The sequence below is a fragment of the Merops nubicus genome, unplaced genomic scaffold (assembly GCF_000691845.1).
Source record: "Merops nubicus isolate BGI_N331 unplaced genomic scaffold, ASM69184v1 scaffold7700, whole genome shotgun sequence".
Lineage (NCBI taxonomy): Eukaryota > Metazoa > Chordata > Aves > Coraciiformes > Meropidae > Merops > Merops nubicus.
This window is the reverse complement of record NW_008582126.1, coordinates 2,514-17,085: the sequence shown is the minus strand read 5'-3', so window position 1 is coordinate 17,085 and position 14,572 is coordinate 2,514. Positions and strand designations below refer to the sequence as shown.

At 42.9% G+C, this 14,572-nt stretch overlaps 1 protein-coding gene across 1 annotated transcript in view; it reads right to left on the bottom strand.

Moving 5' to 3' along the window:
• LOC103769427 (kinesin heavy chain) overlaps positions 1-14,311 on the bottom strand; it is a gene marked incomplete at its 5' end in the record, with an annotated part of 42,304 nt that extends 27,993 nt beyond the window's left edge. The window contains 8 exons of the mRNA XM_008936628.1: positions 439-587; positions 918-1,022; positions 3,072-3,196; positions 5,950-6,037; positions 6,922-6,977; positions 7,508-7,556; positions 9,987-10,091; positions 14,238-14,311. Coding sequence (XP_008934876.1) covers positions 439-587; positions 918-1,022; positions 3,072-3,196; positions 5,950-6,037; positions 6,922-6,977; positions 7,508-7,556; positions 9,987-10,091; positions 14,238-14,311 — 751 coding nt within the window. The remainder of the gene's footprint in view (positions 1-438; positions 588-917; positions 1,023-3,071; positions 3,197-5,949; positions 6,038-6,921; positions 6,978-7,507; positions 7,557-9,986; positions 10,092-14,237) is intronic.
• Between the last annotated feature and the right edge of the window lie 261 nt (positions 14,312-14,572).

Here is a 14,572-nt window from a genome sequence, read left to right as displayed (position 1 = left end):
TTCTTAACGGTGAAAAAAATACTTTTTACAACCCTAACAATAATCCCTGAGGTGCCATTCGAGGAGAAGACACATCTTAAAAGCATCAAGAGCACCATCAGATAAAGCAAAACTGCACATTTTCCACGGAGGCAGCCAACAGAAAACTGCCCAGCACTATTCCCTTCCCCATAAAATCCCAAAGAACTACGATAACGCTTCGTGCTTTCTGCAAGAAAAATGCCCAGAGCTTCTAAGCTGCTGGCCAACATTAACATTGATTTTTCTGCTACCATTGGGAATGGAGAGACAGTTTTCTCAAGTTTCCCAGTACTAGTTTTGAACAACTCCAGACACCATCACTCTGCTTTAAAACGCCTGCTCATCTCATGCTGCTCATGGGGCACGTGTGGAAGAGCCCGAGCAGTGGCACCCAGCCCAGGGCTGAGCAGGACTCACCGCTGGCCAAACATCAGGGTGGACTTGGTTTCTGCCTCGTTGAAGACAGAAGGAGAGCAGCATATCACAATGGTGGTTCTGCAGTTCCCACCCAGGGAATCCTGAAGAATTCGGGTCATTTTGCTGTCTCGGTATGGAACGTGGGTTTTCTAATCAAAATAGGAGCACAAGACAAGAACATTTTTGAAAAATGATGATATCATAATGGGGCAGAGATGACAGGAAAATGGATTTGAAGCACACAGTCCTGAAGAATAATTATTTTGGTTGTGCTAAGACTGAAGAGCCACCCAAGTGAAATCACTGAGAATTAGTTTCTCATCTTTAGTAGAATAGCAAATGTCACTGGTTGGTGGTTGGAAAGCCAATATTTTCTTCTTTTCTTGAATTGAAATGTTAGCTTATTATTTTTATGTGCACAGCAAAGAAAGAGATAAATAAAAAGCCATTCTTCAACAGCACAAAACAGGATTACTTACAGTTCCTTCTGCCAAGGCAGATATCACGTTGCCTAAAGCAGACAAAGACTTATTGATATTTTTAGCTTCGTCGAGAACAGCTCCCTCTGCTCCAGTTTTGCTGACCTACCAAAGAGAGCAGGCAACAGTCAAACACCTCTACAACACAGTGCAACAGTTAGAGATGCTCTTGGAGCAAAAGGAAGCAAGCAGAAGAATTTTGTATGCACTTTTTTGTTAGTAGAAGCCTGTAACAGTTCCACCTCTCTTCCAGGGTAAGAGCAAGCTGACCCCTACATTGTTCAGGGAAGAGCTGGCAAGTCTCTGCTCACCTGAGGACAACTGGGGGCCACTTCCAAACCCAAACTGCCAGCACTAACAGGGACCATTCCAGGTATATTCTCAGGGCACACTTGGTGGCACAGCACGTGCCATGAGAGGAGATGCTGAGGGGTCTGGAGCATCTCTGTGCCAGGCCAGGCTGAGAGCCCTGGGGCTGGTCAGCTGGAGAAGAGAAGCCTCAGAGGGGATCTGAGCAGTGCTGAGCAAGAGCTAAAGGGCCCCGGGGGGCAAGAGGCTGGGGCCAGACTCTGCTCAGTGGTGCCCAGGGACAGGACAAGGGGCAACGGGCACCAACTGGAACCCAGGAGGTGCCACCTGAGCAGGAGGAGAAACTTCTTTGGGGTGAGGGTGCAGAGCCTGGAGCAGCTGCCCAGAGAGGCTGTGGAGTCTCCTGCTCTGGAGAGATCCCAAACCCACCTGGATGTCACCCTGCTTTGGTTGACCCTGCTAGAGCAAGGGGTTGGATGAGATGATCTCCAGAGGTCCCTTCCAACCCCCACCATGCTGGGATTTTGTGATTTTGTGATCTTGGCTTCATACTTTGCTTGCATGGACCAAGAACATCAGGACAGAAAAGGTGTGATCTCAACCAGCCTGAATGGAGTTTTACTCATCCACAAACTGACTTCCAAGGTGGCCCAGGCAAGAAGCTTGGTGGCCTGGGAGCAGCACTCCTTTAGATAGCAACACAGTTTTATAGAATTTTCTCTCTATCTTTCCCCACTTTTGAATGGGGAATGGCACAGAACAATATTTTTGTCAACAAAAAATAACATAAACCTTCTTCTTTAGGAAGACAATCTACCAAGGAACCATTTCTTTTGGGTTTTCTGTACAATGTCCAAAGAAACAAACCAAACCACAGAAGTTTTCAGAGGAGAGCTGAGCCTGACTAGGCATTCATCTTTTAAACACTAAGAGTTTTTGATTTAACATTTAGAATGATATGCAATAATAATGCATATGATCAGTTGCTCTGGTGAGTGGCTTCTGCATTGTTATGAACTCGTGTGTCCCCCCATGGAGCATTCTGAAAGCTGCCTAGGAAATCTTTTATTCCAATTCTCATTTTCAGAGAGAAATAGAAATCTATAACCACTAAAAGAGATGTTGCTTCATCCTCAGTGATTATTTTGACATAGCAGTTACCAAGGATGCAGCTTGAATAAAGAATTCTGTAGAGCTGCAAAATGATGAGGTTTTATACTTTGTTTCATTTACTGTTACAACCATTTTGAACACTCCAGGAGATGCTGGAATGAGAAGTGGGAAACAAAGACACTTTTCCACTGCAGTCCTGCTCTACACCATTACTCTTTTGGTGAACAGATGCAAGTTTTTTGCTGTATTGGAAAGTAGAAATAGTCCCCCCAGAATCAAGAGTCATTCAGGGAACTTCAAATATGCTTCAGCTGTGTAAGTGCATTAACTGCTCTTAATTTCATTGATCTAATATGTGAAATAATTACACACAGAAATAGGATATGCCTGAATATAAGCAAATTAAACAGCTGTCAAATTTGACAAATTGCATTAAAATTACACTGCTTTCTTCAAATACCCATAACTAAATGTGAAGCTATACAAAAGTGCACTGGTTAAACCCACTTCATTTTCAATAAAGATATATTGCAGATTTGGGGGTTTTGTATTTTACACCAGCAGTTCTGATCTGCCCCTTTCCTCCATCCCACATTAAAAAAAAGATTGCCATGATAATCTAAGATAAGACTTCTGTAAAACCTAGCTTGGCTTTGCACTCCCACACCTTCACATGCTCAGTTTGGTGATGCCATGAGGATCATTCAGAGTTTAGGAAAAAGGAAAAATTACCTTCTCACTCCCAGCCAAGTCTACCAAGTAAAGCTTTCCACTGAGCTTCTTCTCAGTTTCCACATTCTCTTGTTTAATATTAATGAGGAAGATGCTGTGGCTCCTAGAGCTGTGTTCATTCATATCTGCAATCACATTTGAAAGGTTTGGTTTAAATGACTTCAAAACCTGCCAAGAAATTGTGTTTCAGCAGAGCTGGCCTATGGCTGGCTAATTCCAAAGCAGGTGGCCATTCATTGGAGAGTCCAGACCATTCTTCTGGCAGCAGTGTTGATGCCAAGAGCTGCAAATGAGGCTCATGGACTTCAGAATGAGCTCCTGCTTTTTCCCCCAACATGCCCAAATGAACCTGATCTATGATAAATAACAGCCTTGGGAAAACAAACCAAAAAAAAATCAAAACCAAAAAAAAACACAACTCTTGATTTCTTTAGTAATAGCAACAACTAAATAATACAATTCTATTTCACAGATACAGGAAGAAATAAAGGTTCTGTCCTCTTCTGTTTCTCATGCAAAAACTGGCTGCTCATGGCTCAGATGGGTGCATCCCCTGCTGGTAAAACACTGGCTGGGCCCAAAGACTGGTGGAGAATGGAGCTAAACCCCACTGGCAGGCCCTCACAAGTGGTGTTCCCCAGGGCTCAGTTTTGAGGCCAGTTCTGTTGAACATCTTTATCCATGATCTGGATGAGGGGATGAAGGCACCCTCAGTTTGCAGACTGAGGCAAGCTGGGCAGAAAGGTTCATCTGCTTGAAGTCTTGGCCAGGCTGGATCAATGGGCTGAGGCCAATGGGATGAAGTCCAATAAGGCCAAGTTCTGTGACCCTTGGGTCACAACAACCCCCTACAATGCTCCAGGCTGGGGGAAGAGTGGCTGGAAACTCCCTGGTGGAAAAGGACCTGAGGGGGTTGGTCAACAGCCAGCTGAAGATGAGCCAGTGTGTGCCCAGGTGGCCAAGAAGGCCACCAGCATCCTGGCTTGGGTCAGCACTGGTGTGGCCAGCAGGACCAGGGCAGAGATCATCCCCCCAGACTGGACACTGGGGAGGCCACTCCTCAAATCCTGGGTTCAGTTTGGGCTCCTCATGGTGGAAAAGGACCTGAGGGGGTTGGTCAACAGCCAGCTGAAGATGAGCCAGTGTGTGCCCAGGTGGCCAAGAAGGCCACCAGCATCCTGGCTTGGGTCAGCACTGGTGTGGCCAGCAGGACCAGGGCAGAGATCATCCCCCCAGACTGGACACTGGGGAGGCCACTCCTCAAATCCTGGGTTCAGTTTGGGCTCCTCATTCCCAGAAGGACCTTGAGGGACTGGAGCAGGTTCAGAGACGGACAACGAAGCTGGGGAAGGGTCTGGAGGCCAAGTGTGGGGAGGAGCAGCTGAGGGAGCTGGGGGTGCTGAGCCTGGAGCAAAGGAGGCTCAGGGGAGACCTTCTGGCTCTGCACAGCTCCTGACAGGAGCCTGGAGCCAGGGGGGGGTCGGGCTCTGCTCCCAAGGGACAAGGGACAGGACAAGAGGAAATGGCCTCAAGTTGCAGAAGGGGGTTTAGGTTGGACATGAGGAAAATTGTCTTCCCCTTGAGGGTTGCCCAGGGCTGTGCCAGGCTGCCCAGGGCAGTGGTGGAGTCCCCACCCCTGGAGGGGTTTCCAAGCCCTGGAGATGTGGTGCTGAAGCACATACCCCACTACCACCTTTCCCCATTCCCAGCAGTGTTTGTATTTATCTGAACTCCCTTTTTCTCCTCCATCTCCAAACTCAGTTTTTATCAATAACACTTCCAAATTTGCCCCTCACCATTCCAGTCTAGGTAAAATTTACTGCCTGTCAAATTTTGTCAGAAGTTTTCTGTATGCACCAAATGCAACAGAAATCAATATCAGTGCAAAAGGTGTGTTTGGATTCTTCATATTAAATAGAATAGCAGAAACAAAGGGGGAAATGTTACTGAGAAAAAAAGGAGAATACTTTTTATAAAATCATAGAATCATTTAGGTTGGAAGAGATATTTAAGATCATTGAGTCCTGTCACTAACCCAGCACTGCCAATTGCTGTTAGTATGAGGAGAAAGCTATAGGAAATAAATATAGGAAATAAATAATAGGAAATAAAGCAACTCAGTATTCAGCAAAGCAAGAAGGTGGAAATGTGGAAAAGTTGATCAGTGTATAATAAAAAATAAAATAAAATAAAATAAAATACCAAAGCCCCACCTCACTACCAGCATCTGAGACATGAAATGAGGTTGTGCCAAGCTCAGTGCTTGGATCAAAGACATCTTAGAGGACAAATTGGGAAACAGGCCAGAGATACCTGCCCTGTGCATCATTGTAATGCCAGTCAGCTGCATGCAACACATCCCCAAATGTGGCAGAGGCTGAAGCCATTATCATGGGGTTTAATTCCAGCAGATTTGTTCTCTTTGCCATCACTGGAACCTGATCCAAGCCACTGCTTCACTGGGCTAATTCACAGGAGATAAACAGGTAGAGCCTGATAATTGCCCTGCAGCCTTTGCCAGCAGTTGGAGCAGGGATTTGCTCTGAGTTCCTGACTTGTAGCACGAGGAAGAATGTACATTCATCATTTCAGTCATATATGATTTTAAATGAGCTATACTATGTAGAACAATATGTATTTTGACATTTTATATAAGAATAGTGTAATAAGCCATATATTAAAATCAGTTCTCAACGCTGAAAGTCAACAAATATTCCTGTATGCAGCAGAGGTAAAAAAACCACAGCTCTGTTAATCTGAAAGTGTTAGAATTCGTGCATCATTGCCTTGCTCCTGTAACTCCAAGTACTTTGTGAACAAGCAGAACCAACAGAGCCCCCCCAGGTTAGAGCCAGAGCAGCCCCCAGGGCACACGTACTTGTGACGGCCACGTGGCGGTTGGCTTTCCCTTCATCAATGACATCCAGCACTTCTTCAGGGCTAGACACAAATCGTTCTGTACAACCCTAGAAAGAGGCACGTTGAAAAGAGAAAAGTTTAGGAAGTGTCCTAGAGCTCCAAATGCTGTCAGGAAGAGTATTTAGCACTGATGAAAGAAGTAATTAGAAGAAGCATCAGCACCCAGCACGATCGTTGGCGAGGCGATGGACCAAAGCATGCCTCTGTGTGGCTGTCAGGGGGAATCCACAGGATATCCTGAGAGACAAGTTTTCTTCACCAGATTGAAGCCTCAGTCAAATCCAAACATGCAGCAGAAAAGAGTCTTTACACGTAGAACACATGGAACAATATGGCACATACTCCTGTTACCACTTTGAGGTAGATTACACACTCAAATCAGGTTTTCTCTCTCAGACTACAAGACAAGATGCATGATCCTTGTTCTCTGCCCTAATTTTAGTTTATCAGAGTTTTTTTTTTCCCCTCTCCAGCATGAGAATGAACAGAACAATATTAGATCTCTATTACTAAGGCTCACATATGTTCATAACAAGCATAATATATTTAATTGAGGGCCCAGGAAGTCGTAAAACAAATTCCTAACCAAACAAATCTGTTCTGAAATATTGCAACATCCAAGCAACAAAATAGTAAAGAACAAAATTCTTCAAGGTGGTTTCTTTCATAGCTGACATGAAACAGGAATATAAATGCTTAAAATTTAACACCATACAAGCAAATGTAAATATGTAAAGCCAGGAAAATAAAGCAAACAGGATTCAAGCTCATTAATATTTCAGGGAACTGTTTAAATCCACGGACCAATTCCACTTGAACATTCAAGACTCAAACAGGAGTTGAAGCACTTCAGCAAACGCACCAGAGTACAAATGGAAATGAGTAAATAAATGTGTGAGAGAGAGAATGAAAAACCAAATTTTCCTTGTACCTTAACATATGGGACTCTGTTTTTATCTTCATGTACAGCGAGGTTTGTCTTTGACACTAGAAAAAAAAGGAGATGATTAGATATCTTCCAGAGGTAATAATGTGTCAACTAGAAGCATGACAGAAATACTGTGAATGTATTAAATTTGTAAAGGAAAACTGCAGTCGCCTCCCACTCCTCAGGAACCACCAATATTCCTGTGACATAATACTTGTTTCTTGTTCTGTCAATCTTGTACCTGTTTCTTTAAAGCTAACTTCAAACTAAAAAGCCTCAACAGAACATGACATACATTTTGAAATTAGAGTTTTATGTTGAGAAGACACATTGCCAGTGAGGCTCAGGACTGCCTTGAAGACTGTAAAATTCTCTGTACTCATTGATTTATAATCAAGCTACGTAGCACTGTGGAGGCAGGTGCACAAGGGTCAGAAAACAGATGCCTTAAACTGCCAAATTCTTTCACAAACCCAGTGGTACAGCTTCACCTGAAATCAATCTCAAAAATAGTAACTTATTCCCCTCAAGCAGTGATTCAAAGCACTATTCCAGGCCAAAAGAGTCACGTAGGAAATGCAGAACTTACCATCAAGTAGGTCCCTTATTTTGTCCAAATATATCTCGAAGTAGGAAACCTAATTAAGTAATCATAAACATTAGAGATTTAAAATTTGCTGATTAAAAATATCTCTGCACCTAGATTTCCATAGCTGTCAAAATAAAAAGCACCAATCTAAAACTAAAACCCACCTCCCACGTGGTTTGAATGATTCAGAAGTCATTGATCTTTCTCCAGTTATCAATGATACATCAGGGTAGTACACAAAAAAATCACCAACTTCAGATATATCTTAATCTTAGGGGTTTTTTTTTTTCACATGGGCAAAACCAACAAAAATATTAATCAATATAGAAACAAATCAATTCAGCTGCTTTCATATCAGTACAGTTGCATCACAAAAGGGTCCAGTTTGGCAGCTGGAAGAGGTGTATTGATGGTCACCAGCACAAAAGGACCTTCAGTGGTTTAAAGAATCTGTTACATAAACCTAAGCAATGAAATGAAATTTTTAAATGAAGCCTATGTAAAAGTTTGTCTTGAATCAAGCCCCGAGGAAGAAACTGGGAATGAAGTTTTCTGTAACAAAGAGAGACACAATTGTCCTCAAATAAAAAAAATAAAAAAAAATAATTAAGAAAAAAACAATAAGGAGGGAGAGAGAATTAATGACTCTCTTAATAAAAGGGTATTTGACTCCCAGAAGCAAACTGAAATCCACCAGGGGTGTGGTGCCTCACTGTACCCTAAATAAGTTTTATCCAGGAATTATTGAGCTGGACAACTAGACAGATAAATTGTAGGTATCAGTAAACTCAAGCTCTTTAGTAAAGTCTCATTTTCTCTTGTGAGAAAAATAAAACCTGTGGGTTTTTATATACTGATAAATCGATCTTCAGATATGACAACTGCTATTAAATACAGATATATTTTGTGTATTTCCTTTAACAGCATCCCATTTAAAGCTCATTTCAACTGTCTGGTTCACCCAGACTTAAGTCACATGCTTTATATTATGCTGTTAACACACTGCTGAGGACCAACACACCCAGAAGTTGGTCCCAAGTTCCCCTCCCCGTTCTAAACGGGTGTCTGTTCAAGAGAGAGGAAAAAAAAAAGAAGATATTAATTTTCCACATTGGCTCAGTTATTAGAAGAGTGTGACAGTCTGGTTAAATTCTTGCTCCTGGAGACAGAACAAGCATTTCTCTCAGTGACAGCTCCTTGTAGAATCACTCACTCACTCACTGCTATCTAGGCAGCTTTTCGGTTAAGACCTTCACAACCGTCAGCTACGACAGGAAACCACTGAAACAATTCAGTGCTGGCAGCACCATTTAGGATCTGATCATCTTCTGCTGGGGCAGGAATTTACTCCATCTCCTACAAGGGGTCCCCAACTTTTGGTATTCAAGTGCTGCCATGCAGAACATCCACAGCCCCACCAGAGCTTTACAGATGATGAGATCAGCGTCGCTGCTATGGAAGAGGTGGCTGTGAAAATGCAGAGCTGCCTCTGCTTGAGGAGCTCAATGTTTTACATTCTAAGGTCTATTCAAATATTTAGATGGTTTATTTGTACTTCATAAAGCAGCTGGTTCTGTCTGTAGTTCATGAGCACCCCCATGAGCAGGCACTGCTGAGAAGGTTCTCAATACAAAATGATCTAGTCCTTCCAGAAGATCAGTCCCTTGTTTACTCTGCTAGATTATTAAAAATATATATATACATATATACCCTCAGAGGTGCTCCAAGGGCTTTAATTGAAGCAGCACTAAAGAGTCACTCATCTCTAACTTTTAAGCACAAGAAGGATGGAGGAGTAGAGCTCCATTCTCCACGAGCATCTCCTGGGAACACCAGGAGAAGGGACAGGGCTTTCACTCTCTGCCTGTGCTCAGCTGTTTAACTTTACCAAAGCCATTTAGGGATGTTTCCTGTGTTTTGGGGGAGGGATGGCACAGAGGAGTACTCATTTTCTTGCAATCCACTGGGTAGTTTTACTGCTGTCTGCGTGGAAGCAAGCTGTAGCCTGACCCAGCTCTGCCAGATGGACCAATGTGTCCCCGTGGCTGAGAGCTCCTCAGGAGACTGGATGAAAAGCAGGAATTAAAGGTGACTCAAAAAATTTGAGAGATCACATGGTTGGGATCAAAACAGGGAAATGGGAAACTGCATAGTAGCTGTTCAAGCTGAGACTTAGGCTGTCATCTTAAGGAATCCTTAAATAAGTTTTTGAGCTAAAAAATCACTTTTAAGCCTCCTTCCTTAAATGGCAACAGACCAGCAAACCTGAGCTGAGAACACACTCAAGAAAAACATCCATCCAAGGCTAGTAACTGTGTCAGACAATTTCTAGCCAATATGCTCAGTAAGACGATGGGGTTGGAGTTCCAAAAGGGAGGAATTCTGCAGCACTTTGTTCTAGCCTGAGCTCAGACTCCTCCCCCCCCAGCTGAACCCCCTTCCCTCCGAGGCGCTGTGTAACACGTCACGCTGCAGTTACCTTTATGTGGAACTCCAGGTTCTCATCCATGGAGTAGATGTGATCAAAGATGTCATGTGCAATCCTTGGAATGATGCCCATGAGCTGAGGGTCGTGCAGCTTCCCCTGGGGACACAAGAGAAACCTTAACTTGGAAAAGCCTTGCTTGGGCACCCGGGAGGAGAGAGCCTTGTCCCAACACACCTTCCTCTGGTGTGCCCTACGAATGGGGCTGCTTCTGGGGGGGCATTTTCTTGGTGTGAGTGCACAGGGGAGGTGGCAGAAGGATTTGGTGTGTTAGCACTTGTCACTTGATGGGCATGGATTTGTCCTGCCAGCTCCTGGTGCTGGCACTGCCACCCTCCCACCAGAGAGATGAATAGCCACCAACCAAGGTACAAAACCCCAGCCTGCTCCTCCCGGGTCAGTCAGGTATTTGGAAATGTGTCAGAAACAAGAAGTATTACAGCATTGTGTTTCTCTTTCACTGCTATGCTAGAAAGCTAAAGGGAAATCTGGGTTGTGGGGATTTGGGGATTAGAGCCATGGATTCAGATTGGAGCTTGCTGGGCCTGTTGCCAGAGTGCTGTGCCTCACAAACACTGCTGCTCTCCGTTGTAATTTCCACTGCTACCTCCCTCTACTCTTTCAAGAACTGAATAGTAACTAAAACCAACAATTTCCCTGGCTGTGTGGCTCCTTTTAGCTGCACTGCTCTCTTTGAAAACGCCAGACATGCAGAGGAAAGCCAACACCACTTGAAAACTGAATAGAAACAAAAGTGTAAGATTAAAACCTCTCCTGACGACAGCGTACACGGTGTTGTTGTTTCCAAATGCTTTAAGAAGCTGCTTAAATATGCAAAAGCAAGTCAGTGGTTGTAAGAGTCCATCAGAACACAGTATCTATAAACTCTAATATACCATTTGGATATATCTTGGTCCAGATAATACTTCCCATATCAACACAGCAAAGCATCTTACTCCACATAGTGGCAGGGAAATATTATTTTTATTGTAAATATAGTGGGCACCCATCCAATTCCAAACCATGGCAAGTAAGATATGATCTGCAATCTCTAAAAATTATTAAATGTCTGAATTTTTTCAACAAAATAAGGAAAATCAAACGTGTATGTATGTTTTTTAATATTATGCATGTTTGTGAATGACTAGCAGGTCCTGTTGGCTTGTTTTCATGTTTCTCAGTCTTTATACTCAAATATAGGCCTAGCAGACATTGCTTCCTTTATGCTAAAGCTGGTGGAATGACAGTCAGCTTCTAAGCATCAACCTCAGACAAAGGAAATTTAACACAAAGAGCTGACAAAACCCCCCTCTCTGTCTCAAAGCCTGTATTTTAAATAGTTCCCAGGTTCACGTACACATCTTGAGGGAAAAAAAAAAAAGAGGGAGGGAATATAGACAAATCAGCAACACTGCTCTCCAAAGCAGCACTCAGCTGTATCTAAACCTGAATATTTTATTTAGCTGATACAAATAACATCACCTCCTGCAGTGGATGCAGTTAAGTGCTATATACCACATCCAACATCCTATTAAGCTTCTCAAAAGCTCCCTGTCATAGAGATACATCATTTTATTTCAGACTATGAGAAAGAAAAAGTGGATGATTAAATAAAATAAATCCCTGATGGAGGGGGAAACTTGTATGCAGAAATATACACTTAAACCAAAGCCCAACACTTTGTTTTCCCTTGCCAGCACAGCACTCTGTTCCATCACACAGTGCTACTACTGAGCAGAATCTGCAACAGAATTTCCACACTCCCCATCCCTTCTCCCTGAAGAAGTCCTTGAAAAGCTCACTGAAACCAAATGCACTGTCCCCTCCTCCACAGCAGCTCGGATGGAGCTGGGCTGTTAGCTCAGCCAAAGGCTGCTTTGAATTCAAAGGCTGGTTGCAGAGACTTGTCTGCACAGCAGTGCATCAGCTTTGGGACCACTGCACCAGGTAAACTCCTCCTCTAACCATTCTGGAGAAGCAACAACACATAGAAGTAGCTAATCAAACATTCTCCAAACCCCAACAAGCCCTGTAATAATTACTCGTTCCTTTACATCATTTTCTCTAGCTCAGAAGATAAACCAATCTGTAAAACAGGATTAAATGTGCATCCAACTCCATCAACTCCACCCCCAGCTTCTTCTTGGAACTTTGTTGAAACTTCAGTGAAGCAAGTTCACCTTCAATGCTTTAAGAAGAAAAGGTTAAGATCTTTAAAATGCTGTAACACCAGCAGTCTGCAATGCTTTGAAAAATACTCATTTTTATTCTATTATAAATGGATTTTTATTAAAACAAGAGATGGTTGAATAATAGAATTCATGGAGACCATAAAGTGGGAGGGAGGAGAAAGATGAAGGTAGGTCGTTCACTGGGAAGCTGTAATCAAAAAAAAACCCCAAATCATTCTCATGGATTTAGCTGTAACTTCAGAAAGAATCTGGAGAAATGTGCTGCTGCTGCTGCCAAGCTGACATTGCAGTTGGTAAACTCCTCCAGAGCAGCCAGACAGAGAGGTCTCTGCTCATTAAAGCCTCTCATTTTAATAAGACTATTAATTCCCCCATTTAAACATAGCAGGCAGGCAGTAGCTAGTGAAGTGTAACATTGGAGATAGTGGTTGTTTTATTTTAAGATGTGGACATCATGACTACAATTTGTAGGGACCTAGTACTGAAAACTCTGCTGTCAGGTCAAAGCCCATCAGCATCATCTTGTAGGTAAGAATATGCAGTTTTTAAGAGGGTATCTATCATCCTGCTATACAGGTTGGCAAATGTTTTCTCTAGCACAGAAGGACCTAACTATGCCAGAAAGCCTTTCCTGGGTATATTTTACTACCATGTCCTGTTTAAGCTTAACACTGACACTGTGAAGCATTTCACATTTCACAGAAAATCCTCCATAACAGCTTTACCAAGAGGATTTACTATTTCTTCAACTTCAGACTTATTTCTTTTTTCTTCCCCAACACACTTTAGCAACTTTACAAGAGGGTGTTAGGTTAAAAGGGGGATTAAAACTGAATATAGAGTGGATTCCACTTGAAAATGACAGCTTTTTCTTTATTAAAGAAGTGAAACAGCCATTTCTCTACAGTCCTTTTCTTTATCTCAGCTTGTAATTCTGAATATAAATTGGCTTGAGGAGATCTTTCCCCCTGCCATGTGGAAGCACCAGCTCAAGCCCTGCAGACATTTTGATTTAATTACATTCAGAGCTGGTGGATTACTCAGCCATTGTGCCATCTGTGAGGGCTGAGCTAGTGATTTCCCCCACCCTCCCAAGGACAGGCTTAATTAGACACGAGGCATCAGTTATTGCATCCTGCAGGAAAGGAGCAACTGTGGCAGTGGAACAGCACCAGGGATCTGTGGCTCAGGGGAACGTTGCTTTCCTCCTCCTCTAACCTTCAGGTTAGGTAGGTCACCAGTGTTAAACGTGCAGCAAAACCATCTGATGCTCTCAGACAAATGAAAGCTCATTTTTGCCTTTCATTTAGCCAAATTTGGCTGTAGACCTCCAGGTTTGAGTTCAGGGTTGAGCCAAAATGCTCCAAGACGTGCACACAGCGTTGTGATGGAACAATCCTCCACTAGGATGAAATGCTGAGATGAGCCTCTTTTTTTAGCAAGAGACTAAAATATCTAAATGTCTTCCAACTCAACAGTTAAAGAAAGACTCAGGGAAAAAACCTGCCACACTTCACAGAGCAGAAATGTCAACAGACTTAGGGCTGCTGCAGTTTGGTGCCATTTGGTGTCATTCGGTATTCTCCTCCTCCAGAGGCCCAAGCCTCAAACTCCTCCAGCCCTGCTGCAGCATGTCAGAGGGGCATTCCCAGCAGGGGAGTGCAGAGGAGAAAACTGATAGCCAAGGCATGAATTTTCCTAATCCTGCATGCAACTCTGCAGATCAGACCCTTGTTACTGTTTTCCTGGGTGGATTAACAAACCTCACTCAACTCCTTTAAAACAGACACGTACCTGAACTGTTACAACAAATACAGAGAAACTTTACTGGGGATTTTTCACTCACCTCTCATTAGTTTAGCTCAGTATCTGTAGACATGTCTTGAAAAACACTCCACATTGAAAAAAGCACTGCAGTTTAACAGGCAGCCAAAGCTAAACACACCCAGATCTCTTTTTATGTGTCACTCACAGCTGAGTGCTGACTTGTTGGGATAATTGGTACATCTAATTCTACTGCTGCTACCAAAGTGATTGAAATTTGCCACTGTACCTCCATAGTGTGTGTTTTTCCTGATGATGTCTGTCCATAAGCAAAGATGGTGCCATTGTAGCCTTCCAGAACATCTGCAAGGAGGAGAAAACCAATTAAAACTCATATTGACATCTTAAAGCTGGATTAGCAGCACTTCATAAATCTTCCACAATGTTGAAGCTCAATTAGAAAGCAGTTTGTGCAATAAGAATGGGATAAATGTGACACAACCTTCAGGCCCCAAAAAAATATTTCATAGTAAAATGTAAATTAGAGAATTGCAAAATTAGCCACATCTCTTGCTTTCCTAGGGGAAAAAAAAAAGAGTAATCTCTGGACTCTAGACAGTATCT